Raw genomic sequence first — 21,319 nt, forward strand, 5'->3', positions numbered from 1 at the left:
TTTCTCCTGTCGTTTTGGTGGAGATGCAGGTTTTCTTTTCACAGTTTACGTTCTTACCATAACTTGCATATACTTAAACTAAATATGAATATGATTATATCAGTATTTGAACTACTGTGGAATATTGTTTGACCTTCTGTGGAATTAGTGTTATTACTAATTCACATAAACACTGTAAAACAAGGCAGCATTTAGGTCCTAGGAGAACAGTGCCCAGTGTTCTCCCTGTATACATACATTTTATCAATTTATTTTCCCATTAACTAGTTGTTTGTTGTTTTTTTTTTTTAATTTTAGGCTGAAAGAATATTCTCAGAGGTTAGAAGGATTGAGAATTATAGAGTTGAAGGCATGGAGATCTACTCTACAACACTTTGGCATCTTCAAAAAGATGTTGCTCTTTCAGTTCTTTCAAAAGACTTAACAGACATGGATAAAAATTCACCAGAGGTATGATAACTGAAACACTTTGCTTATGTAGTTGTCTTCTGACCACCCTTGCCAAGTGAGGATGAAGCAAATAATTCAAACACCGTTTAGCGTCATACACACTTACTTTTGCACCCTTCTCTACAGGCAGAGAGAAACTCAGAGAAGACAAAGTCCTAGAATATGTGGTGCAGATTCACAAACATGTTTTATTTAAGATTAATCAAGATTTGGCTGTATTAAAATTTATTAAAATTGCTGTTGGGGTGTCTGGGTGGCGCAGTCAGTTCAGCATCCAACTTAGTTTCAGCTTAAGTCTGATCTCAGGGTCATGAGATCAAGCCCAGTGTTGGGCTCCATGCTCAGTGCTGAGTCTACTTGGGTTTTTCTCTCCCTCTTCCTCTCCCCCCTGCACTTGCTCTCTCTCACTGAAATAAATAAATCTTTTTCTAAATTGCCATTGTCAGCAGGAATCGTGTTCATTAAGCAGAAAATACGTAGATTGGAAAAAGTGCTAATTTTAAATTAAAATAAAATAGTGGTTTTTATTGTCATTTTAAGACATAGGCACAATTCAGGGTGCCTATGTGGCTCAGTGGGTTAAGTGTCTGCCTTTGACTCAGATTATGATCTCCAGGTCCTGGGATCGAGCCCTTGAGTCAGGCTCCCTGTTCAGCGGGGTGTCTCCTTCTGCTTCTCCCCTCACCTCAACCCTGCCTGCTCATGCTCCCTGTCTCTCAAATAAAGATTTATTTAAAAAAAAAAAAAAAGACATAGGCACAATTCATTTACATACTCCAGTCTTATAAGAATTGTATTTAATTGCATCTCAAGAATAGTGATACTTTTTTCACGTATTTGAGCTTAGAATTAAAAATAGCAAATTCTCGTTAGTCTTGGTAGTTATTATGTTCAGTAGTTTCTGTGAACATTGAATCAGCAAAGACTGGATCATTGCTACTAGGGGAAATACACACACACACACACCTCAGATTATAATCTTAAATCCTAAAAACAACCCATCCCAATAGATTTTATTATCCTTATTTTATAAAAGAGAAAATGAGATTTAGAAGTGTTGAGGTGATTTGCCTGAAGCCACCCTACAACAGGTGCCAGATATAGGATTTAGTCTCTTTCTGATTGGCCCCAGAGCCAGAGCTTCTTGCACTGCACTGCACAGCTTCCTCCACTCTCTATCCTCTGGTCATCTCTATGACAGATGAAACAAAGAGACACAGAGTCACCTTTTTTTACCTCAATTGAAACTGTACCTGTTAGACAGCTTGTATGTTAGGTTACCACTAAAGCAGTCTCAAGTGTAGATTTTGGTTTTACAAATATTATAAATTTTTACAAGTAGACAAATTCACCAATATGAAATTGTGAACAATGAGGATTGACTATATCTATTAAAACTTCAGGAGGCACCCAGGTGCCACAACCAGTTAAGCGTGTGACTCTTGGCTTCAGCTCAGGCTCAAGTCCTGATCCTCAGGGTCCTGAGATCTGAGCCCTCCGTTGGGCTCTGGGCTCAATGCCAATTCGGCTTGAGAGTATTTCCCTCTGCTCCTCTCCCATGCTCTCATGCACATGCTCTTTCTCTCAAATAAAAAAGTTAAAAAAAAAATAACTCTAGTTATTGTTTTTCTAAGTGAGAGCTGAGTCTTGATTTTAGTCATAAATTTGGTTTTGTTAGAAAAATTGAAACAAAATTTTAACTATACATTTGGTTTTCCCATTTTTTTTTAAGGCCTGGTGTGCTGCAGGGAACTGTTTCAGTTTGCAACGGGAACATGATATTGCGATTAAATTCTTCCAGAGAGCTATCCAGGTTGATCCAAATTATGCTTATGCCTATACTCTATTAGGGCATGAGTTTGTATTAACTGAAGAATTAGACAAAGCATTAGCTTGTTTTCGAAATGCTATCAGAGTCAATCCGAGACATTATAATGCATGGTAAGTGCTAATGAAGTGTAAAGACAATGTCTTAATGATGAGACTGATACTCAGTAATTTTTCTTGTTAGGTATCTCTATTGTCATGAATTTGGTTGCTAATACTTAAGAATACTACATACTGGCTGATAAGTTATAACCAAAATGTTTTTTATGTACAATATATACCTTTAACACAACTCTAAGTTAACTAATGATGGAATACCAGAAAGTTTCAACCTTTTCTCCTACCAAACTTTTGAAAATAATCGATTTTGTTATTTGATTTGTTTCTTTTTCTTAGAACACTGAAACAGTGATACAGATTAGAACATGGTTAGGAAAGTGGAGAGGACTAGAGGACCTATTGGATAAGAGAAAATAAACATTGAGAACTACACTAATTGTTGCTCTTTGCAGTGGTCTAGTTTATTAAATACCAGTCTAGTTCATTAGGTTTCTTTAGAACTCAGTGTTCCAGTTTATTAAGTAATGTCTATTGAGGAAGTTACCTGGCTCATATAGTTAACAAATGAAGAAGGCATTAAAAAGTTTATTTCTGCCCAACACTGTATCTACTAACATTTTATTGTAGTTTTATTGATTGAATTAATATTTTAAATATCAAGAAGTATGATTCTGATATCATAACTCTGCTACAGTTTTTATGTCAGACATTTTTTTAATCTTTTTTTTTTTTTTTTTTTTTCATTTTTTTAATCTTGAGGTAATCATTATAGCAGCTGAATCTTCATTCTGTCACCAAATCTGAATCACTAGATTACTAAAGCATATTTTTTATGTGTATATGTTTTTTAAAGGATTATATCTCATTTCTGAGTAGTTACATTACCTGAAAGATGGCCTGACAATGCTAGCTTCTGTAGACCTATTAAACAGTCAAGCTTGGGGATCCCTGGGTGGCACAGCGGTTTGGCGCCTGCCTTTGGCCCAGGGCGCGATCCTGGAGACCCGGGATCGAGTCCCGCGTCGGGCTCCTGGTGCATGGAGCCTGCTTCTCCCTCGGCCTGTGTCTCTGCCTCTCTCTCTATCTCTCTGTGACTATCATAAATAAATAAAAATTAAAAAAAAAATTTAAACAGTCAAGCTTGCTTATACTGCCTTCTCTTCACATAAAGTACTCTAATATTTTAAAGACTCAGTTCTTAATAGGACCTGTGTTGTTTTTTAAATATTTGGGTCTCTCCTATACTGTAATAGTTGCATTCTTTTAAAACCTTACCATATCAAAAATTGTTATAAAAATAATTGTTTCAATTAGAAAAAAAGAAATAGAATGGTGAGCTTTTTCAGGAAGGATTTAAATGTTGCAGTATTTAGGTAACTTTTAAGTATTTGACTAAATATTAACTAAATTTATTATTCCAACTCCAGAATAAATTGCCTTTCTTTTGTTATTCCATCATCACCGTTATGAACATAGAGCTTTTTATACCATTTCTTCATCCCAAATATAAGAGGATGTATTGTGCTTTCTTATTCTTTTATATGGTGCTTATTCCTCATTATCATTATCTAGTCATAGCCAAGAGAAGTCTCCTTAATGTAAGTCAGTCACTTTATATTCATTTGATGTTTTGAAAACTCAGAAGAAATACCTATATATTAACTTAATATGATGTTACATAGCCTTTAAATTTTATAATTTTTAAGTCCATGGGAGTATGTTTTTGATTAGTAGGTGAGGAGAAGAGAAGCAGAATATGACACTATGCATATTATATGTAATTATAATGACATACATCCATTTGCACCAAGAATATAGAAATAGCATTGTTAAGAATATAGGGTTGGGGCAGCCCGAGTGGCTTAGTGGTTTAGCACCGCCTTCAGGCCAGGGCATGATCCTGGAGACCTGGGATCAAGTCCCACATCGAGCTCCCTGCATGGAGCCTGCTTCTCCCTCTGTCTGTGGCTCTGCCTCTCTCTCTGTGTCTCATGAATAAATAAATAAAATCTTAAAAAAAAAAAAAAAAAGAATATAGGGTTTAGAATCATAAAGGAAGGATCTGATCAGAATCCTTATTAGCTATATAACTTTGGGCAACTTACTTAACTTTAACTCAGTTTCCTTATTTGAAATATGAGTGGTAATAGTACCTATCTCCTTGTTTCCTTCTAGGATTAAATGAGATAATTCACGTAAAGAATTTAACAACGTGATTGACACACACGTAATTAGCCACTCTAAGTAAAGATGAGCTGCTAAATCTATACTGTAATGATGGATTTAAGGATACAGTTTCTTTTTTCCCCTTTGTTGAAGTTCTGTTTGATTGATTGATTGATTTGGATATATTGTTTTTACTTATAAAAGTGATTTGTCTAAAATGCTTTGACGATTTTTTTTAGCATGATTGATAGTTTTTGCCTTCTCTGACACCACCTGTGTTACTCTTTAGTTTATTAAAATGCCAGATTCCATAACCTACCCTTTTATTAGTTGAACTAATTAGCAGCCAAACGTTTATATCCCTAAAATTATACTTTATTTTCTATTTCCAGGTATGGTTTAGGAATGATTTATTACAAACAAGAAAAATTCAGCCTTGCAGAAATGCATTTCCAGAAAGCACTTGATATCAACCCTCAAAGTTCAGTTCTACTTTGCCACATTGGAGTAGTAAGTAGCTTTCTAAATATTTTTCAGTGAATCTCCCTTTTGAAATGCATTTGTTATTGACTCGATTGCTGTGGTGAAAATTAGGGCTTTTTGTTTGTTTATATTCTTGGAACAATATCGTGGATTATTTTTTAGCCAAAAATACCACCTTTTGCCTTTACATAAAGAGAAATCACTGAAGTACCCTTATTCCTTGGGCAAGTCCATTTCTCTGAGCTTCTTTTTTGTAAATGACAAGTAATACCACCTTGCCTACCTCATAGGGTTGTTGTAAGACTCACATGAGATACTTCATGTTTTGAACACACTTTTTTCCACGTTTAGTATTTGGCTCCTAAATTCAGTAATTAATATTTCAAGACAAATGGTTCCCTATGTTTTAGCCACTGAGTAATACAGGTATGTCAGCACTAATTAAAATTCTTAAATGGTGGATCACCATTTTCCTTTTTAAAGAAACTGTTTTTTTACATGTAAAATAAAGTTACCAATTTAAACCTTTATACATTTTATAAAAACAAGAGGTAATGTTGTAATAAAACAATAGTAGTTTTGTCAGGGAATATACTGTTTGTTAACTCTATGCAATAAAATACTTTGTTCATACTACACTTATTCAATGTGACTAATAGTTACTCCAGACATTTCAGGGATCTTCCTGGGACTACCATAGACTTATTGATGGATGGAGAGACATTTACAATCATAATGTGCCATGAAAACTTAAAAACATTGCTTCTAGAAGGAGATAATGTTCATATTATTTGACTTGCTTTTAGATACTGAACAGCTGAGTTACCAGGATGGAAAGTAGAAAGCATTCTCAGAGTGCATGAACACTGTTGTTCACACCCTTCTTCAGAACACACTAAACTCTAAACTTGTTTGACACATTTCTCTTCATATATAACAAGCAACAGCACCCAATAAAAGCCTGAGAAGAAATGCTGGTGTATAAACACTGCAACTATTCCTGAAGAAAGAAGTATGGGGGATAGGGGCGCCTGGGTGTTTCAGTTGGTTAGGCGTCTGCATCTGCCTTCTGCTCAGGTCATAGATCCCGGGGTCCTGGGATCAAGCCCTACATCGGGCTCCCGGCTCAGCGGGGAGCCTGCTCCTCCCTCTTCCTCTCTCTGCTGATCCCTCTGCTTGTGCTCTCTCTGTCAAATAAATAAATAAAATCTTTTTTTAAAAAAGTACGGGGATATACTCCAAAGCCTCCCAGTTCCATGATCTGTACAGTATAGATTGCATAATCACACACATGTATATACACATATGTGTGTATATATGTACCTGCGAGAATATATTAAGATGATAGTGAAGTCTAGCCACGAGCAATTTACAGGTTCAATATACTTTTTACACTTTGCTTGAAGGAAAATTTCAATATTTTAGTCTTTTAGTAGGCTTTATATATACCATACTTTTGAAATCTGAAAGGTATTGAAATAATTTTTTTCCAACATTTTGGCAATAAAAGAGACAAAATTCCCCAAATACTTGTATCGTCTGTCTGCATGATCTGTTTGATCTGAGAACCACTAATCACAAAAACCAACTCAATGAAATAACTAGAAAAATGATGAAGACAAAGAAGATTACCAATTTGATGAACTTAACACAGATTTTACATAATGTAGCAGATCAAGAGTTGCAACTCTGTCATCTAAAGAACTCCGTTGGGGCGCCTGGGTGGCTCAATCAGTTAAACGTCTGCTTTCTGCTCAGGTCATGAACCCAGTGTCCTGGGATCTAGCCCCGTATTGGTCTCCCTGCTCCGCGGGGAGCCTGTTTCTCCCTCTCTCTCTGCCCCTCCCCCCGCTTGTGCGTGCTCTCTCTCTCTCGCTCTCTCTCTCAAATTTAAAAAAAACCTCCATTACTGATTATTTTGGTGCTGCAGATAGAATAGCATGTGGTGAAAAATACCAGGTTTTGGCTCATCAGGTGACACTTGATGGAAAGGTGTAGTTACATGGTGGATTGGGAAGGAGCAACTGTGTCTTGACTGTAGGATTAACATTATGTTCACTGCATTCTCATTTTCTTTTCTTTTTTTAAGATTTTACTTATTTACTTGAGAGCGAGAGAGCATGAATGGATAGGGAGAGACAGAGGAAGAGGGAGAAGCAGACTCCCCAATGAGCAGGAAACCCGAGAATGCAGAGCTCTATCCCAGGACCCTGGGATCATGATCTGAGCCAAAGGCAGATGCTTAACCAGCTGAGCCACCCAGGCATTCCACACACACACTTTTTTTTTTTTTTTTTTTTTTAAGAAAAGGTCAAAATAAAAATCACGAAGAGAGGGGATACTAGTCTTGACATGTACCTGTCAATATTATGAATATTGTCATGAAAATCCATCTTTTAAAAATTAGAGCAGAAACTTAAATGTTTTTAATCTTAAGATTTGTAGAATATTTCTAGGATATTAAAAATGATTCAAATCCATGCATGGTGTTAAGATGATTTTTCTAATTATTCCATTGGGTCAGTTTTTGGATCACTGTTTTTATGTTTATTTTAAGTGTTAGATAATTAGTCATACTTCAGTAGGAGAAAAAGTATGTTTGCTTTTTGAAATCACATTTTATGGTACTGGAAGTTCTTGTTCTTGCCTCTTACCAGTCTCCTCCCTCTCCCCCACTCACCTTCACTTCTTAGCAAGCTTGGCTTTTGTGAGAATGGGCATACAATGTGAGGAGATTATGTGAGTTGGGAATTTCAATGCATCTTGGGAGAAGAATTGTAGTTCTTTATAACTTTTTTAAGTTGCCATGGTAACTTTTTATGGTTAGGTACTATGCAAAATATATCAACAAAATTTTTTTCTGCATCACTTGAGCAAATCAAACAAGTACCTCTTGATACCTTTTAGTGAAGTTGGACATCTTTTAAAGTAGGTTTTCTTCTAAAGTGATTATGGAACAGATTGTTAAAATGTTGTGTGGTTCATTTAAAGAACTTTTCAATTAATAGAATATACTTTTCTCTGTTAGAGAACTAATGTTTAGGATTTCAATCCAGTCGGTAGAATATTTGGCCACATGTAGTAATAACCTTCTGCAAAGATTGTCATATAGATGAATTTAGGAACTAGATTTTGGCAGTACCTACTCACATTTGTGTTGTAGTGAGTGGTATTTGTTCAAGTTCCACAGCCCCATCCATGCGCTATACTTTCTTTTTTTTTTTTTTTTTTTTTTTTAATTTATTTATTTATGATAGTCACACACAGATAGAGAGAGAGGCAGAGACTAGGCAGAGGGAGAAGCAGGCTCCATGTACCGGGAGCCTGACGTGGGACTCAATCCTGGGTCTTCAGGATCGCGCCCTGGGCCAAAGGCAGGCGCTAAACTGCTGTGCCACCCAGGGATCCCTATACTTTCTTTTTAACATACAGTTTGTCTGAGGAGGAACACAGCATGGCATTAGCTAGACACATAAATGAATAGTGATGCTTGGGGTTATGTGGGGTTTTTTTAAGTTATTTAAAATATTTACTTCCCCATATACAGATCAATGGTTTTCAAATATATAAAACAGAAGGATTATTTTTAAAATAAATTCCTAAAACAAGTAGAAATGTAATTGTTTTGAGTGAAATAGGACTTGGTAAGGCTTTAGAGACAAATCCTCTAGGGTTCCTTTGAATATAGTTTTGAAAAGCCTAATATTTAGAGGACCATAATAAACATAGTGAAATGTATTATCTACCTAAATAGTACAGATTTTCTTGTGAGGGGAAAACCATGGTTTTTCTTGTCTTTTAGACTTAAAGGTACTAAATATCTGCTCTAAAGATAAAATAATCAGGGGCACCTGGGTGGCTCAGTGGTTGAGTATCTGCCTTTGGCTCAGGTCATGGGGGGTCCTAGGATAGAGTTCCACATTGGGCTTCCTGTAGGGGGGCTGCTTCCCCTCTGCCTATGTCTCTGCCTCTCTCTGTCTTTCATGAATAAATAAATAAAATCTTAAAAATAAAGATAAAGCTATCGTTATGAATACATAATGGTAGATTGGGTGCCACAGGACCTAGCTTCTGATCTCAAACCAAGGTATTTCACATTCTGGGCTTGTAATTTTCTTATCTCAAAAGTGAAGCAGGTGAACTAGAATTGGAAGAGATTTTATTTTATTTATTTATTTTTTTATTGGAAGAGATTTTAGAGATAATCTATTAATAGTCCAGTAATCAAGTTTTAAGTCCACTTAACTCTGTGGAAAACCCACTTAGACCATACAACTTTAGTCATTTTATTATCTTTTTTTTTTTTTAAGTAATCTGTATGCCCAACATGGGGCTTGAACTCACGACCCCAGGATCAAGAGTTGCACTGCACCCTCTACTAACTGAGCCAGCCAGATAATAGTGTTATTTATGTTAGTTTTGAGTCACAGTATTTGGTTCTCACCTTTCGTCATAAACATCTAAAGGAAATATTAATATGATCTTTATTTCTTACAGGTTCAGCATGCACTGAAAAAATCAGAGAAGGCTTTGGATACCCTAAACAAAGCCATTGTTATTGATCCCAAGAACCCTCTATGCAAATTTCACAGAGCCTCAGTTTTATTTGCAAATGAAAAATATAAGGTAAGATACATATTTTAATGGGTTTTGACATTTTATTTTTTATTTTTTTTTATTTTTTTTTTAATTTATGATAGTCACACACAGAGAGAGAGAGAGAGGCAGAGATACAGGCAGAGGGAGAAGCAAGCTCAATGCACTGGGAGCCTGATGTGGGATTCGATCCTAGGTCTCCAGGATCGCGCGCTGGGCCAAAGGCAGGCGCTAAAACACTATGCCACCCAGGGATCCCGGGTTTTGACATTTTAATGTTTAAGTTTTGCCCCTTCTTTTAATAGACCAAAAGTTATATTTTTTCATCTCTGATAGTTCATTTTTCCCATTTTTAGAAGTTATACAGTAAGAAATTTTCTTTTGTGATTTTATTTCTTTATGAAATAATGACAGGTAAGATGAGTGTGTGGGTATTTAGGAATATGTGTTATCCTGCATAAAGACTCCATATATAAAAGGCAGTTTTTCCATCAGGGATTTCTCTTAAAGGTAAGACCTAAACCATCCTCTTGGGATCAAAATATCTGAACGGACGGCAAGTGAATGTGTGTGCATTATTCAGGTATTTACTAAGTACTATTACATATCGGGGACTAGGAATATAGTGGCAAACAAAGCAATCACATTTCCTGCCTTTGAAGAACTTCCCATCTAGTACTCTTCTAGAGGAGCAACAAACATTAATCAAATAATCACAAAAATAATCCATATGGAGTACATAAAGGAAAAGTATAGTGAATTATGAAAGCTTATAACAAGGATACTTGGTCTCATCTGATGTGTTTCTCTCTTTACCTATCACTCTGTTTTCCAAATTGTGGAGCTGTAGCATGAAAAAAAATTGAGAAAAGAAGATAAGGAAAATTGAGAAAGGAAAAAAAGCATAAAGTAACATGGGATTTTTGTCATTTACTCAGTCATATACCATCAATCCAAAGTTTTCATTTAAAGTACAGGTTTCTTTTATAATAAATTTAGGCTGTTCTAAAAAGAGTAAAAACTTACCAAATAAGAAAACTCCAAAATTTAAGTGCACAGAAAATGTTGGGCCAAATAATCCATTTCAGTAGACTCCCTAGAAGTCGGTTCTTCCAGTACACATTGACATTTGGTGAAATTGAAAAATACAAAACCAATGATAAACTCCTAATATTTCCAGTGTAATAAAGATTTATAAGGGATCAACCATCTAATTTATTCTTTGTCATTTATTCAGTAATTCCCCTTATCTTACTCTGTTTTTCCTTATCAAGAAGTGGATGTCTAGTCCTGCTGTTTTTGTTCTTCTGTAAAAGCTACTTTTAAACCTAATAAACACTTTTAAACTTTTAACTTGTTCTTTGAGGTACTATCATTGTAATTTATCATTTGTATTCATGTTTTTGCTTCATCATTTGTTTTCGTGTTTTTGCTTCATTGTATGTCTTTAGATTTGTGGTCAGATTATTCAGTTGAAGCATTTTACTCAATTTATTATTTTTAGAGCCATTTTAATACCAACATGCCTATCAGGTATGCCATATAAATCAGCCCTGTACTTGGTTCAAGAAGCCCAAATTCTAACCTGACCGACCATTGAAGCTATAATGGTCACAGCCATTTTTGAGTACCAGCTTAAGGTTTGGCTAAATAATAAGGCCTACTTTGATGCATGGGTATATCCAACATACCTCTATTAAAATAAAAAAGGGGCATGAGGAAAAGTTACTGGTTACTTCTGAAATATCTTGGCTTGAAAAATGAAAAACAAGTAATGACAACCTCTCCGTGGCAAAAGCATTGCTAAATATCACCCTATTTAATGTGCTGCACTAATATCACATAAGTCTTAAGTCTTTTTTAAGGCAAAAATGAAAATTCTGATATTATGGTAGAAACTGTTTCTCGATGAGTCTTTTAATTAGATTATCGGGGTGGAGAGGTATGAAAGATGCATGAATTGTTATAACAATTACAACAGGAAGTCATTGAAAGAAAGCCTATCAGTTCTGAACTCTGTGTGGTGAGCAGAGGATTGGGATGCTTGTCCCGATTAAAGCAATGGTTCTCAATGGTCTGGTAACTTCTGAGAGTCCCCAGAAATCCTTTCAAGCAGTCCACAAGGTCAAAACTATTTTCATAATATCTATATGTTATTTTCCTTTTTCACTCTTATTCTCTTATTCTTTCACTCTTATTCTCTCACTCTTATTCTCTCAGTGTACAGTGGAATTTTCCAAAAGCTACATTATATAACAGATTGAATGTAGAAGCAGATAAGAGTTCAGCTGTTTTCTTTTAACCAGAGATTTGCAAAAATGCTAAGCAATGCCACTATTCTTACTGACTTATTGTTCTGAAAAGGCTATTTTTCATTAAAAAGATATTATCTATGTTAACATGTAATGGGTTTATTGTTTTTCTTAAATTAATGGATAATTTTTTTAAACTTTTCAAGTTTTAATTTCTGATATGGTGTTTTTTGTTGTTGTTGTTGTTTTGTTTTTTTATGGTAAGAATTGATAGCTATGACCCACATTAACAAAAACTCTTTGGGTTCCTTAATAAGCTTTAAGAGTGTAAAGAGATCTGGAGCCCAACAAGTGTGAAAATTGCTTCTTGGCAATATTAAAATTAGTTTCGGGCTTCTTCATTGTGATACAGTCTTCATCAGTCCCTGTCAGTAATATGTGACAGTTGTTAACAGTGATCGTAAGTAAATAATATCCAGGACCACCGATCTTTTATCTTGATTCTTTGTTCCATGTATATTTTACAATACTTAATAGTATGGAAGGAAAAGAGTACAGTGTACCTTGTAGAATTATATATAAATCTTCCATTCCCAGACAAGCAGATGTGATTCTCAGACCCATTCAGCCCAGCAGTGGTTTGAATTTATTTCTCTTAGGTTGCCAGCAATTAGGAAGATGATGAAGTGTTAAGCATGCACCAGAGGCCCCTACATATTTCTGTAAAAACACAGCATTTTAAACAAATGCACTATCCAAGAAAGTGTGTGTGCGTGCTTGCCTTTACTCTTCTTTTTTATTATAGAAAATTTCAGACATCATTATACTGTGATAATGAATCCATGGAACCTACTACCCAGCTGCTTTCACACTACTTCTCACAAAAAAGATTTTTGTAAATCTTTTATTTTAGATAATGCCAATAAAAAATTTTCAAAAGCCAAGAAATTACATTTGACCCTAGGTCAAAGGAGGGTCAGTGGGAATGTATTAAACTTTTTTTTAGAACTGTGTAATAAGATTGGTTCCTTATTCTTTAGAGAACCCTTCTTAGAGAAATAAAACTAGTCTTATACCAATCAATGAATAAATCCCTTTCTGTTACCTAAATGCTATAATCCTCTGGTACCTTTACTAGCCCACAATCTTTGATCACTGCTTTATTCATTATATCTTTGTGGGTGTTTTTTCTGAAAGTAAAACAAGCTTTTGTGAAGGCTTGTTACAAAATATTCAAATAATATGAAAGTATAAAAAAAAAAAAACAAAGTTGAATGTGCCACATAAGGGGACCCTCCAGGGAGGAGCATTGTTAACAACTCAAAACATACTTCTCTAGCTCTTTTTCTCATTATTTATATATTTTTAATTGTACCTAACAAAGTAGGCTACACTGTTGTGGTAGGCAGGGTAATGACCCCTCAGAGATGTTCATGCCCTAATCCTGAGTACTTATGAATATGTTACCTTACACAGAAGACACTTTGCAGATGTAATTAAGGATATAGACCTTGAGTTGGGGAGAGTGTCCTACATTATTCAGGTAGGCCCAGTCTAATCACATGAATCTTAAAAGTGGGGGGTCTTTCCCAGCTTTAGTCAGAACCAGCATGAGAAGGACTCAACCCACCTTTGTTGCCTTCCAAGATGGAGGAAGGAGGCTACAAGCCAAAAAATGTGGGCATCCTCTAGATGCCAAGAAAGGCAGGGAAACAGATACCCCCCAGAAAGGAAAGCACTTTGATTTTAGTCCAGTGAAACTCATATTGGACTTCCGATGCATAGACTATAAGATAAAAAAAATTGTTTCAAGCCATCAAAATTGTGGTAATTTTTTATGACAGAATAGGAAACCAGTACAACTGCACATGCTATTCTATAATTTGCGTTTTTTTCACTTTAACACTTGTGGATAAATATTTGATAATTATCTTTTTAAAAAACTTTACATTGAATTTTTACTACAAAGAGATATAGAGAAGAAAAGTAGATAACCTCTGTGAACATTATAGAAAAATAAAGCATGGTATTTATGTTAGAAAATTCAAAAAATAGAGAAAGCTACCAAGGAAAAGATAAAACATCCTTCCTCCCCCTTTACTTCAATCATCCCCTGCCCAAAAATAAGCTGTATACATGAGGCATATATTTATTGATTTCTGCCAGAAAAAAAAAAAATTACATATATGCTCACATAAATGTATTTATAAAATATTTATGGGAATACCCACATGACTATTTGTATATGTGTGGTATATATGTTTTGTTACAAGAGAAATAGTATTATTGCACACAGTCGTTTACATCTTGCTTTTGCTTTTTTTTTTTTTTTTTTTTTTTTTTTTTCAGACATACAGTTGAGTGCCTAGAGACCTAGTATTCCATAGAGGATGGACCATAACTTATTTAGTTAGGCTTTGATTAGACACAACTTGATTGCGTCTATTGATTTGCAGTAACACGTTGGGTTGAATATTCTTATAAAGATGATTTAGTGAACTTTTTTGAATATATCCCTGGGACAAATGCCTAGCGGCGGAATTGCTGAATCAATGGTTACATGCAGTTTTTAACTTAATAGATAATGCTAAATTGCCCTCACAAACAGATTATATCACTCTACAATTCCACCTTCGGTGGTGGGAATACCTGATTCACTTATGGTAACTTAATGTAACATCGAGCTTATACCAATCAATGAATAAATCCCTTTTTTATTTTTGTCCATTTGCTGGGTGAAAAGTGGACAGTATCTCATTTGGGGAGCCAGTTTTATTTTCAATCATAATGTCCTTTTAAATATAAATCTATTTCTCTATCTTTTCTCTCAATTTCCCCAACCTGTTAGCAATGGTCAAAAGATTTCTAGACAGTTTTGATTTAATTCAGAGGATTAAATTTTAGACTCTAAATCATTAGTTAAAATGGCAGGTGGTATTCAAAGCTTAGGGCTTACATCAGGGAGGTTTATTAACAGAACTTTAGAACTGTTTTGTTCTGCAACTTAGTTTTCAAAGCACTTTGTTTTTTTAAATACAGTGGTGACCAAAGCAAGCATTGTCACCCACATGTGTGTGTTCTCAGTGTACTCTGGTGAATTCCTGCCATTTCTTGTTTGTTGTCATAAGTATTTTCATGCATTTTATCTTAATCTACAGGATTAACGCAATAAGGAAGTGCATTGGTTAAGATGTAGTAAATTTTAGTTAAGATGATTTGGGAAATCAAATAACACTTGCTTAGTTAGAACTTTGTAAAATTTTGCTACTCTGTTTTTCTTTGCTTTTTTCAGTCTGCTTTACAAGAACTTGAAGAATTGAAACAAATTGTTCCCAAAGAATCCCTCGTTTACTTCTTAATAGGAAAGGTAAAGATTGGGGCCATGGTCCTAAACTGTGACTTTCGTAATGAATATTAACTTCTGAAAAAGAAATATAAAAACATATTGTGCAGCATCTATTGAGCAAATTCAACTAGAGCGCCAGACTAAATGCTCTGGGAATAAAGAATGGATTTAGTTAAAACATTTAAGAAGAGGATATCCTGATAAAGGAGCAAGAACACACACCCCATAATCCTAAACATGCTATGGTTTTGGAAGTGTATTAGCACTTGCAGCCAATGGCAGTCATGAATTCATAACTGAGACTACATCTTTGAAACCGCTTAGTTTCCAATTATCGATAAAATTTGTAGGCATCCCCCAAAAGAAAATTAGTGGCTCTGTGTTATCTTAATTAGAAGAACTGACTTCCAAGATTTCCAAGGCCAGACGAGTCAGGACTTTACAGACTTGGCCCCTAGATGCCAACTGGTTAGGGTAGCTGAGAACAGTGGACAGGGGTTGAGAGTTGATATAACAGCCTTTAAAATCAGTGTATATAAATGCTAATCAGGCAGCTTATAGTCCATTTCTTTCAATTGTCGTTGATCCAGAGTATGATTTATTGGATGCTCACTATCAGAGAGACAAGAGGCAAGGAATTCTGAAAATATCTGAATATATTAAAAGGAACTCAGAAGGTAGTCTGAGTTTTTCTATAGAATGAAAATGCCCTACTCATCATCATCAGAATGGGTTTACAGCATGTAAATCAGAAGCCTACTTAAATTATTAATGTTTAGAATTTTTTAATTGAAGCTCACAACTTAATGAAAAATGTAGTGCTGCTGTTTATTTTTAGGTTTACAAGAAGTTAGGTCAAACGCACCTCGCCCTGATGAATTTCTCTTGGGCTATGGATTTAGATCCTAAAGGAGCCAATAACCAGATTAAAGAGGCAATTGATAAGCGCTACCTTCCAGATGATGAGGAGCCAATAACCCAAGAAGAACAGATCAGTGAGTATCATCCATAAGAATCAGGTTTGTATGTGTATTTAACCAGAGAGCTAATAAAACATCACCTCAGAGTTAGGCAAAGGGGAACAGATCTTTCTTTATGATACAGAATAAACATGGAAACTTTCTCCATTATTGAATATTCAGAAATCTACCTTTTGCATAAGGATTTGTGGGTTGCATTTTAATTTTCTTTTTCTAACGATGGTGTATTCTTACTACCAAATGGAATTTTAGAGAAATTAAATGGACAGTATATTAACAAAGTGCAAGTGGAGTCAGGTAACTAGTCTCCGTTTTGGATATAATTTGCTATGTGACTTTGACAAATCAGTTGCAGGTTTTTACCTGGACCTCAATTTAAGTTAAAATATGTAACTAATGTCTGCTTTACTGCTTCATAAGAATGCAGGGTGGGATGGGAGGGATGATGGATGTGACATTGTAAGTGCTAAGTGAATGAATGAATCATGTGTGCACATTTTAAAGTATTGATAGATCTGCAGTAGTTACTATTCAAATTCTGTAAAGCTCTGGCAAATTCAAAATCCAAAAATATGGCTAATATGTATAAACTGAAGGGTCAAGAAAAGAGGAGGGAACAAAAAAGTGGTTTAAGGCAGTAGTAAATACTCTATATCTAAATTGACTGTATATCTTTTTTTTATTAAGATTTTAAAAAATTATAATGGCCATAACTCAGGGGAGGGGCAGAGGGAGAGAATCTTGAAGCAGCCTCCCTGAGGTGTGTGGAGCCCTACATGGGGCTTGATCCCAGGAACCATAAGATCATGACCTAAGCTGAAACCAAGAGTCAAATGCTCAACTGACTGAGCCACCCAGGCACCTCTAACTTGAATGTATATCTTAAAATAACTAGTGAGAACTAAGTCCTAACATAATATTTTTTTAAAGATTTATTTATTTTTAGAGAGCAAGGGGCAGAGGGAGAGAGAATCTTAGGCAGACTCCACACCTAGCATAGAGCCCAACCGGGGGCTCTATCTTATGACCCTGAGATCACAATCTGAACCAAAACCAAGAGTCGGTCATTCAACTGACTGTACCACCCAGGTGCTCCTAATAAGAGAATTAAGAAACTTCTGATGATGCCTTTGTTCCAGAAAACTTGGTGAAAGGCTTAAAATTAAAATCATAGTTCCTATAATCCCAATATCCCTTTTTAAATTGAAGATTAGACAGCCCCGGTGGCGCAGCGGTTTAGCGCTGCCTACAGCCTAGGGCATGATCCTGGAGACCCTGGATCGAGTCCCACATCAGGTTCCCTGCATGGAGCCTGCTTCTCCCTCTCTCTGTGTCTCTGCCTCTCTCTCTCTCTCTCTCTCTCTCTCTCTCTCTCTCTCTCTGTGTGTGTCTCTATGAATAAATAAATAAATATTTTTAAAAATAAACTGAAGATTATATTTCTGTGGACTAGCAGGAACTATTATATTGCTAAAGTGGAGTCAACAGTTATAGGGTATGTCAGTCTTTTTTTTAATGTCTTGAACTAGTTTTAATTCCTAGGTTAGGAATAAGGAATTCACTAGGGAGAGGCAGCTTTACAAGTTAAAACTCTTAAAGGTTAAATGCAATAAATGAATCTTCTCAGACACGCTGTAAAATAAGGAGCCTGAATTGCATTTTATTGAAGGGCCTTGATTTAAGATCTCCTCTCTCTGCACAGAATAGTTTTCCTTACATGTTTTCATGAACTAACAAGAAATATTTATCAGATACCTTACTGTAGACTTTTCTTTTATTTTTAAAGTGGGAACAGATGAATCCCAGGAGAGCAGCATGACAGATGCAGACGACACACAACTTCATGCAGCTGAAAGTGATGAATTTTAACTTCTGGAAATCAGACTTTTGCAACTGGATGTGTGACTAGTGCTGACATGTTTCTTGTCCCTCCATATACTGAGTCTTCACTCTTGAGCCGGCAGTGTCATCATCCATCACTTATACCATGAGTGTGCCACTTTCATTGGACCCTGACTGTACACAGAATGAAAGGCAGTGCAATATTTAGCTGCTAACAAGACTGGCTCTTTCACCAGTATGAATGACAATTTAGGGGGGTAGGATGGGGAACTTTCTTTTCTTTTTTTTTTTTTTTCTTTAATCTCCCTTTGTTGGAAAGCTATCATGGAAGGAAGAGTTATGTTTTATCTTGAAGGAACCATTAGATACGGAAAATAGTGATGAACCAGAATTTCTTGGTCGTTTTTCCAAAACTTTGTTTTTATTTGGTTCTGTTCCCAATTAACAGAGTGACTGACCTTCATTTCTAGGTTCTTCAAGAATGGTGTTAGCAAGTGCCAGATGGAACAATAAAAGACATTGCCTATAACAGAGTAACTTGATTGCCAAGGAATGTAAATTACCTTAAACTTGCAGTGTCTCCCATAAACAAATGTAATGGGCACATTGGGGACTCCTGTGTAGGAATCAAATATCCCTCCATACAGTGTACACTTATTCTTGGCAAGAATGCTTTAATGTCTAACCAAGAATTTTAATTTATTCATCTTGCTTCAAAGTGTTGATCATTGTCTCGGTATTGCAAACTTTAAAGTTGTCCCTTTACCATATTGCCTCTTCTCTTTGAGCTCTGTGGGATCACCTTTAAACATTCAGAGAAGATAGAGTGCCCACTGAAAAGCCAAAACACGGCCCTTAATAAACATCTAAGTTCATCCTAAGAATCAAAATGAGAACACTAAAGTGGAGAGACTTTAAGAGATCATGATAGCGAAAGCCTTAATACAATCAGAATTGTACCATAACCTTGAATCTATATTTGTTCAAGAAAGTATCCCTTTGACTTTTCTAAGTGTTGAAGCAGGGTGCAAGAATGTGTAGTTACCTCTGGTTGAGGTCATTTCCATTCTTTTCAGCTCTCTGCTTCAAATTATTTTCAGTAGTGTGAGTCACCAAAACGTTTACCAGGAGTGATTGGGTTTAGGATATTAGAAATTTTTAGCTGCAAAAAAAACAAAAAACCCATTCTTATGAAGGAGATGAATTCTCTCCTGAATTTGTCATAGTACAGGTTGGTGTTTTTGGGGAATGGCCACAATTTTAAAGATCTAATTATGCATAATAAAATGGGAATTATTGGAATTTCACAATAACAGATTTAAAGTCTTAAATTGTGTATCTCCTTTATTGTAATGTATTGAAATTTTTAGAGAAACTTTAGTTGTTAAACATTTTTTTAAGTGCCAATGTCAGAATATAACAAATTATAGTTTCTTATGAATGACAGGCCTATGGTTATTATTTTGGATTATTTGATGAAGGACAAATTTATCTACTGGTTACCTGTACTTGTTAGTCAAGTTGTGAAAATAAGGTGGATTACAGAAGATGTGAACAAAATTGTAACCTATAGACTCAGTAACTTTCTATCATTTCTGTTAATCTGCCCATTTGAATGTGGATTAGATACCATTATAAATTAATTCACATCAGAGTCTTAGATTAGGTATTGGGTGCCAGAAAGGTATTTAACAAAATTTCCTACCTAAATCTCTGTAATATGTGCTGCTTAAGGAAATAATTTATAAGAAAAAGAAAAGGCTGGGAATAAATGAATATCATTAAAAATTCCCAAAGGCTAGCACTTGGATTCTAACAAATATTCCATTTTATTCATTAGTTCTGTAATATTTAATTTTATATTCTTTTATTTTTTTTAATTGGCAAATCATAAGCCAGCTATATAACAGTATCAAATATGGAATTTCATAGACAGCTTCAACCTGAGCTCTGTTACAAAGCCTGGACAAAGCTAAACTGAGAACGTAATTTGCTGATGTGTGGTTATATTTTTGTAGTGGGAATTTATGTCCTGTGCCACAGGTGAGAGCCTTTCTGGTACTAACTTTGAGACCAAGGATACAAGGATAGCTTTGGAAGGCACACCATGGCAATGGCTGGCTATGGGACACTCAGCCCAAAGCTCAGCCTGATTTCATTTTCCTCACACCTATTTTCAAAACCTTTAGGTATCTGAAGCCTTATTCCCACCTAGTAACTGTTTCTGGCTTGCTTGCTTGCTTTTTTTTCTTTTTTCTTTTTCTTTTTCTTTGCCTGGAATGAGGATCAAACAACCAGAAAAGGACATAAAAATGTTTGAAATTTCAGTAGTTACTTTGAAGGAAATTTAAAATACTAAGAACTTTAACATCCTTTTTAGTCTCTTTAAGCTTTTCACACACATACATATATGTGTACACACACACACTTTTGTTCAGAAGTTATGTTGTGGCATTGGATAATTTTCCCCCTTGGAAATGGTTCTTAACTCTGGAATTTTAGAAGGTTGGAAATATTTTTTCAAGTGAACAATGGTACTCAAAATAATGAAAGGTGGTCCCTACTATTTCTGTATTTCATTATTTTAAAATTTTTGTTTTTTTCCAAGAACTGCAAGTTACATTTGAACCATGCTGCTGTTGTACCTTAAACAAAAACTCAGTGATAACCAGTATTTAGTCTATTAAAAATGCTCTTTTTGAAGAAAAAAGTTTGGAAGTCTCTGATTAGCCAGAGTATAGTATGGGGTCTTCACTGAGAAATATGGTGACCCGTTTTCTTTGTGAAAACCCGGGAAAATGCAAGTGTGGGTGTGATGTGTGTGTTCTATTTGCATTGAAACAATGTAATTTTGTGTCTTTTTTTGCTTTTCCTGACTTATTTCAGAAATTGTACAGCCCGGGGGGGAGGGGGGGAGAAAGCCTTTTCTGTTAATATATTTGCAATTCATTAAAGGATACGGAAAATCCAAATAAATTACTTTTGAAAGCAATTTATAATCAAGTTGTTGAAGCTATATAACAGCTGTGCCATCTGTATTTTTATAGTAAGGCACAGCAAAATAGTGAAAAATTAACAGTTTTACATTTCACAAAAGTCTAAGGCAGTGTTTCTCTTTTTTTTTTAAACTTACACCCTCTTCTAATTCATATATATACATTTTTTAAAAACTCCCATCCTTTTTTAGTATTATTTAGAATTTCAAAATAAATATTGTGACAAAATGTAATTTTTAGAATATATATTTTTTTCAAACTACAAAAGCCCCTTGCCAGCAGTTGCTTACTTTGCAAAGTCACCTACTTATTCTTTAATCA

The 21,319-nt window shown here is 35.1% G+C and overlaps 1 protein-coding gene across 22 annotated transcripts in view; it reads left to right on the forward strand.

Moving 5' to 3' along the window:
* Positions 1 to 20,994, forward strand: part of CDC27 (cell division cycle 27) — a 70,410-nt gene extending 49,416 nt beyond the window's left edge. For 8 of the 22 annotated variants that reach the window (XM_025999527.2, XM_025999528.2, XM_072746918.1 and 5 more), the window contains 7 exons: positions 298 to 450; positions 2,183 to 2,391; positions 4,896 to 5,013; positions 9,484 to 9,612; positions 15,127 to 15,201; positions 16,019 to 16,175; positions 17,947 to 20,994. In XM_025999527.2, the coding sequence (XP_025855312.1) occupies positions 298 to 450; positions 2,183 to 2,391; positions 4,896 to 5,013; positions 9,484 to 9,612; positions 15,127 to 15,201; positions 16,019 to 16,175; positions 17,947 to 18,029 (924 nt within the window). In that variant the 3' untranslated portion in view covers positions 18,030 to 20,994. Of the gene's footprint in view, positions 1 to 297; positions 451 to 2,182; positions 2,392 to 4,895; positions 5,014 to 9,483; positions 9,613 to 15,126; positions 15,202 to 16,018; positions 16,200 to 17,946 lie in introns of all 22 variants that reach the window. The other 14 variants (XM_072746923.1, XM_072746925.1, XM_025999530.2 and 11 more) reach the window with 5 other exon arrangements.
* The last annotated feature ends 325 nt before the right edge of the window (positions 20,995 to 21,319 follow it).

Source organism: Vulpes vulpes, chromosome 2 (assembly GCF_048418805.1).
Source record: "Vulpes vulpes isolate BD-2025 chromosome 2, VulVul3, whole genome shotgun sequence".
Classification (NCBI taxonomy): Eukaryota; Metazoa; Chordata; class Mammalia; order Carnivora; family Canidae; genus Vulpes; species Vulpes vulpes.